Source organism: Oryzias latipes, chromosome 21 (assembly GCF_053564925.1).
Source record: "Oryzias latipes strain Hd-rR chromosome 21, Olatipes_Hd-rR_3.1".
NCBI lineage: Eukaryota > Metazoa > Chordata > Actinopteri > Beloniformes > Adrianichthyidae > Oryzias > Oryzias latipes.
The window spans coordinates 28,523,468-28,533,149 of NC_136257.1; the positions used below are offsets into that span (position 1 = coordinate 28,523,468).

Sequence of the window (9,682 nt, forward strand, 5' to 3'; positions counted from 1 at the left end):
AAGGAGTTGAGCGGCTTTGTGGACTCTTAATTAAAATCCAAGACAGAAGAAAACATCCGCGGAAGCTACCTTAGAAAAAAGGAAACAGGATTCATGCGTCTGATGTGAGCTCTGTGGAGGTTTAATGCTCTCCTGCCATGGCAGCCTTGGCAGGTGTGGAGACGGGAAGTGGTTCAGGTAGGCTGTCCAGGCCAGTGTATCTGCTCACCTTGGTGGCCGTCACTCTATCCTCCCTTTCAGTTTTGGCTTTGTACCAGTTAGTGGCTCTTAGAGCTGAAGTAAAGGAACTTAAATCAGACATCAGTCGCAGGAGAGGGGAGGGACAAGAGGTCAGAGGTCATGTGAGTATAAGCTGCATTTGGACTAGAGCTTTGTCCCCTAACAACACAAAAAAAAAATGGCTGTAGTGAGTTTCCGGGTTTTTCCTATGCAGACTGAGCACATCAGCAGCAGAAGAAGCTACCAAGAGCCTCAGCAACAATCTGGGTTTCAAAAATCCTTTGGCCTGATGAGGATCAGGAGGACAGTGACTGACACAACAGGTAAGGGAGTGAGACTTTAAGGTTTGTAAAAGCATTCCAAAAATGTTTGACCTTGAAGACCCACTCCGATGAAAATCGTGTTTTTTGGCATTTTTCTGATGACGGATGATGTAAATAAAGAAAATGAAGCTGAGAATTGCATTTCTAAGTATTTCTTTATGAATCATGAAGAAAGAAAAACAATCCAAACATTTGGCTTTTAAAACAAAAAAAGCAAGAACATTTCAAAAAACGGTTTCCAATTTGTTCCAAACTATTACTATAGTGAAAGTAATCCTGTTGTAAGAATATTTCCTTTCTGAACTATTACAACTAATGGAAGACAAGGCTTTAGTGTTTGTTTTAAAGACTCACACTAAAGACTAGATAGATAGATAGCAACTAGATAGCAACTGTACTGTACATACATATATACAGTTTAGGAAGTACTGTACAATAACTGAATATGTAATAACTTTATATAATAATAATAACTTTTCAGACTTAAAACAATATAAATATAGTATAAAAATGAGTATAATGCCTCACTTTTAGCATAGACTAAGTATACTTGTAAGTAAATGTGAATAGTCTGCAGCCGCTCTGCAGAAATTCTGTCCTGGAAACTACAGGTTTTCTTATATGAGCTAAAAACAGCGTGATCACAATTAATACAGACGGGAACGCTTTGAGAAGAGCTCAAAAGAGGATCAGAGTGGGTCTTTTATAGGGGTGTAACAGTTAATCAATGAATCGATTCATCCAACCAGATTGATCTGTGGAAGCGGTTAATCGAATAGAAATACACCAATAAAAATTGTTTCGAAATAAAATGAATAGATCTATGATCAATCCTGGAAAATACCATTTGGATTGAGGTTTATTTTACTGCCATCCCAGCAGACAATACACATGATGTCAGCAAAAAAGAATTAAACGTCATTGAAATCCAATATGTGGAAACACTTTAAATTAAGCAACGACGTGTGACTTGCAGTGTATTAGAATGTTCTAATAATGTTTCATTTGTAAGCAGGTATTTATCTCTGAGGCTCACTGCTTTTGGCTAAAGATGTTCTGGATCAATATGAGCTCAGTAAATCAAATCTAATCTTTCAAAATGAACTAATACCAACTATGTCTCATATCGTCAAAAACTGATTTGAATCAATAAATGAATCGTTACACCCTTCATCTTTTAACAATATTTGATTTTTTTCCCCAAACAAGCCTAAAAATGAAACTGTGCAGATGTTACATATTTGTGAGTTTGCAGAAACAGCATTTATAAATCTTTGGTTTCACATCTCCCCATTGTGCAAGTTGTCAAGTAGTTACTTTTTACTGAAGAAAAAATACACATTTCTTTGCATTGTAGTAACTGAGATTTAATGCTCTGAATTTCTCCAACAGTTTCTCAGTCCTGCCTGCAGCTTTTAGCAGACAGTAGCAGAAAAACCTTCAGGAAAGGTGCAGTTTCTCTGATCATTTTGAACTTCTATGTCTTTTAACTCTGATGTTGTTTTTTTGGAAATCTGTCAACATACCAATAATTTACAGGATTTTTCAAGCGGAATGTTTTGTGTTTCATCAGCACTTTCCTCAGGCTCGTACACAGGAATTCCTTGGCAGGTTGGGCTGAAAAGAGGAGAGGCTCTTGATGTGGAGGGAGACCGCATCGTTGTCAGAGAAGAAGGCTTCTACTTTGTGTACAGTCAGGTAGGGAAGGTTTCTGTCATTTCATTTCTTTTCCACACAGGGGCGCTGCTATTCCATTTGCAAATGTTCACATTTTTCTCCGCTCTCACATGTTTTGTTCATCTGATTTTTAAAAGTTCCCCAAAACCAAGATGAAGTTTTGCTGAGATCACTGTGCATTTTGTCAAATCCAGGTCTATTACATGGACAGCACCTTCACTATGGGCCATGTGGTGATCCGGTGGAAAATTAACGTTGTTGGAAATGAGGATCCAGACGTGCATTTGTTTCGCTGCATCCAGACCATGGACTCTGTCTACCCCTTCAACACCTGCTACACAGGAGGTGAGCCTGTGTATCTGTTAACATGCAAACAGTAGGGAGATGCTGAACAGCAGATATTTGGGCCGAAATACCAGCGTATGAATTTTCTGATGTGTGTCAAACCTTAAAGGCTGGACATAAAACTGAGACTAGCAGTAAAATAAAATGTCTGATTTTTCTTCCAAATCTGTTTCATGCGGTCATATTTCAATTCATTGCTCCTGCCAGAAGCCTCATTAAACAGTCATTAATCAGAAGAAAGTATTTAGGAATTGAATTTGAACCAACAGCTCCACAACACCAGCCCCCACCTGGATCATTTTAATGATATTTTAGGACAGAACATATCAAACATGATGACTAGGAATAATTTATGTCTGCAGTTAACAACTTGAGCAGGGATCACACAAAGAGTTGATGTAGGTCAAAGGTCTGCAACCTGAGGCTCTTTTAGCCATCCACTTTGGTACTCTGGCTAAATGATAATTATTTCAAAAAGTAATTGCTACTTATTTAGGATTGATTTAATTGTATTTAGTCATGTGTGTGGATATATGGCTGAGGTGCTTCTAGAACAGTAAACTAACCTGTATGACGTTTTAACACCACTGACGACATTAAACTACATTAAGAGCCTTTGTGTAAACAAGCGTTGACTGCACAGATTTCTAAAACTGTGTTTTATGAGAAAATGTTTGAACTTCTTTGTTTTGTAATTGGGACAAGTTGAAAGCACATATTTTATAATGCTGAACAATATTTAGTTGCCCATAAGGATGTTTCTAAAATATTTGTACATGCTTTAGGAATGTTTCTATTGGACAACAAACCTGTGTAAATTCAGGTATACAGCACTAGTAAGCAAGGAAACATATGACAGTACTCTAAGACGTAACAATTATGACTTCCTTTTTTTTGATTGGAGTAGCATGATTGCTGCAGCTTGATGATGCTTTGTGGCAAAGGGTGTCTAAATTTAAAAGGAATTCCTGTGACCCTTAGTCAAAAGTAAGAAAAACAATTTCCAATTTAAACATATATGCATATTCATTTTTTCTTTATATTTAGGTTTTAATAATGATAAAAAACCTTCATATGTGACATACAAGTAGCAGCAACATAAATGCACAGCAGTGCAGTGGTACTTTAGGTAGAGAGAAACATGTACTATGCGATGTTGAGGTCTGCAGACCCCTGACGTAGGTCATAAAGACTGATACATGTAGCCACAACTCCCTTTTTTCACTTCTACCCAAGGGCGAAGCTAAAAGGGCATCTGCCCCCCCCCCAGCAAAAAGCTTTGCCCTCTACTTGCCCCACAATTTTTGAGTCAATATTATTATCTTTTTTTACAAAGATTAAGAAATCATAAGCTTCTTTATGTACTATTAATAGTGTCTCAGTTAAGAGAATTGATGTTTTCATTTTAATTTGACAACAATAAAACTGTTTGAAACTTATTTTTTTAACTTTTACATTTGCACTGGCCGTCTACTCTTCCACCCCCCTCCCTATTAAATGTTCCACCTCGGCCACTGCTACTATTCCATCCTTTTGAGAACAGTCCCAAGGAGCTGCTGCATGGATGGTCAGTTGTCAAAAGGCACAAGAACAATCAAATTACACAAGTGTGCTATTTTGTAAAACTCTAAATTGAGAAGATTTTGAGCAAAAAAACTATAATTCCCGTACTCTGAACAATAAAACAGATTTTAAAACTATTTTTGGTCTAATGTGAAACATCTGAACTCCTCAGGTATTGTAAAGCTGGAAGTGGGAGACTACCTGGAACTCCTGATTCCTCGGCCCACAGCCAGCGTGTCTTTGGAAGGAGATTCCACCTTTCTCGGGGCTTTGAAGCTAGTCTAAAGCTCTACCTGAAATTGAGCTTTAGACAAATGCAAAGCAGCACCTGGAAGAGACTATGCACAAATTCTGCTGGTCTGGCTTGATCTTTCAGACAGAAGATGTAGAGAGGGATTCTACGACACTGATATGACGGGAACAACCAATTGCTCATTTTTTTCACCTCAAGTTAGCCGAAATCATTTCTCTGTAGATAAACACAATTGCAAAATTGAACATATAACTGTTATTTTTGCCTTAGCATTCATAAATTAAATAAATCAGATATCACAATGTAATAGTTTTTTTCCTTATATTTTCTTATTCTGTCAAATTAAATTCAGCTTTTTAAACTTCTTGTTTTCACATGTATGCCATTATAACATTCTCATGCAATAAAGAGACAAACCCTGTAACCTACATTCTGATAAGAGTTTGATGTTTTAAAAAGTCTTCGCAGGCCAAGCGAGCCTGCAGAAACATGGAGAATTAAGCTTAAAAGTGTGCTTTCAGATGAAAACACAGATTTTTACTGTATGGTGTGAACGCAGCTTTAAGCAATCTGTGTAAATCCAATCCAATTCCAAAACAAGGTTTTATATTGGTACAATAACATTATAATGATGACACCAATAGCCTTACAGACAGTTCTTATGAATTCAAGTTTCTATTTGACAAGTTTCTACCAGGTTTTTCTTTTTATCAGGCTTTCTACTTTGGCAAATGTTCAGGATTTCTGTTTGTTTGGGCAAAAGGGCTTTAGTAAAGTCCTGAAGTGACCCGACCCAGCTAGTGAATGGTCACTTTTTTGTCTAAATTTTTTTCCGGAGTGTCAGGAATCTGTTTTACAAAAGGCAGGAATCATCAGGAATAGAAAGAAGGGTTCAGAAGAGCAGAAAAAAAGGCAGAAATCAAATGGGCCTAATGGACAGCACTAACTATTAATGGAAGAGTAGGTAGACACTGTTAAGCTAAAATGCATACAGAGAGCAGGCCTGGGCCCGGGGATCCATTAAAGACAGAGAGGCTCTTTGATGATCCGCTCACTCTGTTTACCAGAAGAAGGAGGCTGAACAAACAGCAGTTGACAAAGAGGAGGAGGAGGTGGTATAAGAAAAGAAGGCTGCAGAGCACAGACCTCTCCTATAAATGGTGTCAAGCATGATACCCCCCTCCCCCTGCTTCAGGCCCGAATGTCTTTGTGTGGTGTCATGGTGACGGCTTCTGTGTTTGCGGATGCTGATGTCATTGTGGGGTTGGCTCTCAATAGAGTAACCAGCGTCTGACCGGAGGATCAGGAAATGAGACCTGCTGTGTACACACACTGGTACTGTATATAGTTCATATACTACACACTCACACACAGAAACATCGGGAGTTGATGGGAGGAGAAGAAAGAAAATTGACATTCTAAACAACAAGGCTTTTTTGAAATTCATGTTGCCAATGATGGCGGCAAAACCCTCCCCCCAGTCTGTTTGTTCCTATTTCCTAAGGTTCTACTTTCCATAGAACCCAGGAACTAAGATTTAGTATAATGTCTGAATCGTGTGAATAAATAAATTACTAATTCAATCTAACATTGACATGTTGAATATTGGACAAGTCTGATCCTTCTTTCCTTTGTGGTTGAAGTTTTGTTAAAGTTGTCCTCAAATTGGGATAGGCTCCAGCAGCCCCATGACCCCAAAAGGGATTTGGCAGGTTCAGAAAATGGTTTTAAAAAATTGGTTTTGGTGAAGTTTTAAATAAGGAAACAAACTTCCTCATACGGGAGCTAAGTCTAGCAAATGAAGCTATTGAGATGTGTAACACCTGATGTGCTGATGTGCCAAGTGGACTAAACTCTGGTTTTCCTAAACCATAAGCAAAATGAAAGTCTGCACTCTGTTCTAAGTTGCAGATAATTGTTTAAATCATCGATACAGAATTCCCTTTCACTCTTCTATTTCTTACTGCAACAGAGGTTAAAAATCCTTTGCCCTTCTGGCAGAAACACACCCATCTGAGGTCAGCTGATCAACCTGCATTGACATTAAAGATGACAGAGCAACACCCACAGGATAAAATTATTCAAAATGGCTCCCACACAACATATTGGATTTTCTTTATAATAACTAGAATAAAACTGTATAGGAACCGTCAAATCAACATTTTAGATGAAAACCTACAGATGTGAAATCATTGAAAGGTTGGGACAAATTGAAAGTTTTGGCTAAAAATTGGGAAAATAAATTATAGTAAAAAAGTACTTTACTAGCCGTGGTGCAGAGGTACAGCAGATATAGGCTGCATAGGCCTTAAAAGGCCTATATCGTAACAAATCAACTTTTAAGTGTTTAAAACAACCCTAAGTGGTATTTTGATCCATTCATAGATCTCTGAGCATTCCTCTGAGCACCAGCCCCTCCCAACCCACGAAAACAAGCGGGTCCTCATATTGTGACATATATAAGTGAGGAACAGCCCCTTCCAGGAAGAGTCTGCGATGCCAGCATCGCCCCCAGGCTAAAACGCACACCCTGCAGAGCTAGCGGTGTTTGGCAAAAAAACCTTTCATTTAAGATTTATAATATGCACATCCATCTTTGCAAAAGTTAGGATGTTGTTTGTTTTTGTGGACAAAACACAGACACGATACCGAGGTCGACTTTGGGTTGACGTCGTGAAATGGGCAACACCCATAAAAAGCCAAAGGCGGTGCTTTATAGATCGAGTCGTCTTACTTGGCCTTTCAGGTTCGGTTCTCATCTTGACTGCCAATTTGTGAGTTTCTCTGGGCAAGACACTGAACCCCACATTGCTCCTCATGCCCAATGTGTGAATGTGTGTGTGTTTGTGGGTGAATAGGACTGTGACTATAAAACTCTGGGCTTTAAACAAGCAGAAAAGCGCAACACAAGTACACAGCACTTACCATTTTACCGCACCAAAGAATGGCAACATTTCAATCTCACTGTCAAACATAGTGGTGGAGGGTTGATGATTTGGGGTTGTTTGAGGACAAAAGGATCTCTGCCTCATGCAGAGAGAGCTGTTTACTTACCTAAAGAGCCACTCCAATGAAAATCCTGTTTTTGGTTTTTCCCACATGTTCACGTGGTAATGTGGTACTGGTGGTTCACCTGTAATGTTAGCTTAGGGTTGTAGGGGGCTGTAAGCTAGAGGGAATGCGTGTAATCAGATGGATGATGGGAAGTTGGGGGCTTAATGTGTGTCCCACTCACAACTCAGAGGTAATTTTTTTAATCAACTCCTGCCGCTCTGCAGAAACCGTCCAAAAAAACAACTCAGGTTTTAGCCAAATTTTAGCCAAAAACTGCATAATCATCATGAACATGATTCAAACCACTCCTCGTATTTACTTCACCAAATTAACCATACAATTCCCCAAATCACAAACCATCTGTGATCTTTAAAAATTTCCTTAAAACACTTTACACACGAACAATGTTTCTAAATTGAAACACCACAAAGTAGAAAGGATCTCTAATCCTGTTAGGGACTTTAAGTAGTATTTAAACTTTAAATTAATCCTTAAACATTTAACCCTTTATATAATTTTCTTTTGTATTTATTCTTTGGGTTTGGGCTTATCTGGAATGTGTTAAGATATGGAGAGGAGCAGCGGAACATTTTATTGATGAAATCCTTATTTTGTATGAATGCATTAACACAGATTTGTGTACTTCTCCTGCCATCTTGTCATTTAAAGAGCGCTTTTGTGCTTTTTGGAGGTGGTTTTGGCTTTAGTTATTCAGTGTTCACACTTGAAGCATTGAATCTTTTTTCAAAGGCAGGAAAGCCTCAGTGCTTCATGAAGCTTCACTCTCCCACCACTGTTAAAACTTTGATAAATAAACTTAAACATAAAAGAACTGAGACAAGGAACAAAAAAAGGTGTGACAAAACAGATGAGCTGAAAAGCAGACACTTAAATACACTGAGGGTCATTAACATAGATGAAGACAGCTGTGGATAATTATTGACTTGAACCTGGTGCGATCGACGACCCAAAACCTAAAAAAACAGAACATGACAAGAACCAAGAACAATGAAAACCAAAATAAAACAAAGGGCACAACCCTAACAGTGTTAATCTTTGACCAGTAAAAACCGTACCTGTTAAGTCAGTGTAATAAAATAAATTTTGAAAACAAGTGTAATGTTTTTTTTTAAATGGAAATAATTTATCCTTTCTAAATTTTAGTCTCAAACTGTTATACATTGTTCTATCAAATATAAAGTTTAAACACATCTTACTTAGAAATATTTACACAAGTCAAAAAAACGTTTAAAAAATTCATTTATGAGATAATCTACAGTACAGATGAACAAAATCCAACTGAAAACAATTTACAATCGGATGTTTATTCATGGCAAATCTTAACATTTCTGAAATATTCAAATAGACAACAATAACGGCAAATTGGACAGAAAAAACACAAATCCTCTGAATCTAAAACAAAGATAGATAGATAGATAGATAGATAGATAGATAGATAGATAGATAGATAGATAGATAGATAGATAGATAGATAGATAGATAGATAGATAGATAGATAGATAGATAGATAGATAGATAGATAGATAGATAGATAGATAGATAGATAGATAGATAGATAGATAGATAGATAGATGACTTTATTAATCCCACAATGGGGAAATTTCATTTCTGTGGCAGCAACACGACATTCAGAAATAATCTATATAATATAACATCAATAAAGGACATCACAAATGACATTTATATTAGATAATTAAAGCAAAAAATAATTAAAATAATAAATAATTAATATTAGTTAATATTAATATAATATTAATATTAATATTATTATTAATATTAATATTAATATTAATATTAATATTAATATTAATATTAATATTAATATTAATATTAATATTAATATTATATTAATTAATATTAATATTAATAATTAATATTAATAAAATAAAAATAATTAAAGCAAAAAAATCAGTCAGTTAGATTTGATAAAGTGATTTAATTAAACGTTTTTGAATGCCATGGCGATACCTGAGAGATGTAAACAAAAAAATGTTAACAAATCTTATCAAACTGAAGCACCGTTGCTGTCAAAAATCAGCAAAAAAAAAGCTGTTGAGCCCTGGGGTGTACTGTACTTAATTTTTGCAAATTGCTTTTGCATCTTAGCATTTTTATATAATTAAATTCACTTTAATCTGCAAGCTTTGTTGTTTAGTAGATTCCCAATTAAAGTACATGAAACATTTGGATTAAAAATGTTTTTTAAAAAGTGCCAAAAAAGAATCAA

The 9,682-nt window shown here is 36.4% G+C and overlaps 1 protein-coding gene across 1 annotated transcript; it reads left to right on the forward strand.

The window, feature by feature from the left end:
• On the forward strand, positions 1–4,603 carry tnfsf13b (TNF superfamily member 13b). The gene is made up of 6 exons (XM_011489935.4): positions 1–341; positions 434–542; positions 1,935–1,991; positions 2,116–2,240; positions 2,414–2,564; positions 4,300–4,603. Exons 1-6 carry the CDS (start codon positions 138–140, stop codon positions 4,410–4,412), a joined length of 759 nt encoding a protein of 252 aa, XP_011488237.1. The 5' UTR covers positions 1–137; the 3' UTR covers positions 4,413–4,603.
• Positions 4,604–9,682: the final 5,079 nt, after the last annotated feature.

Coding starts and splice junctions, on each gene's coding strand:
- tnfsf13b (XM_011489935.4), top strand. CDS start 138: ATGGCAGCCTTGGCAGGTGTGGAGACGGGAAGTGGTTCAGGTAGGCTG. Junction 543..1,934: donor GACAGTGACTGACACAACAG/GTAAGGGAGTGA, acceptor TTTCTCCAACAG/TTTCTCAGTCCTGCCTGCAG. Junction 1,992..2,115: donor CAGAAAAACCTTCAGGAAAG/GTGCAGTTTCTC, acceptor GTGTTTCATCAG/CACTTTCCTCAGGCTCGTAC.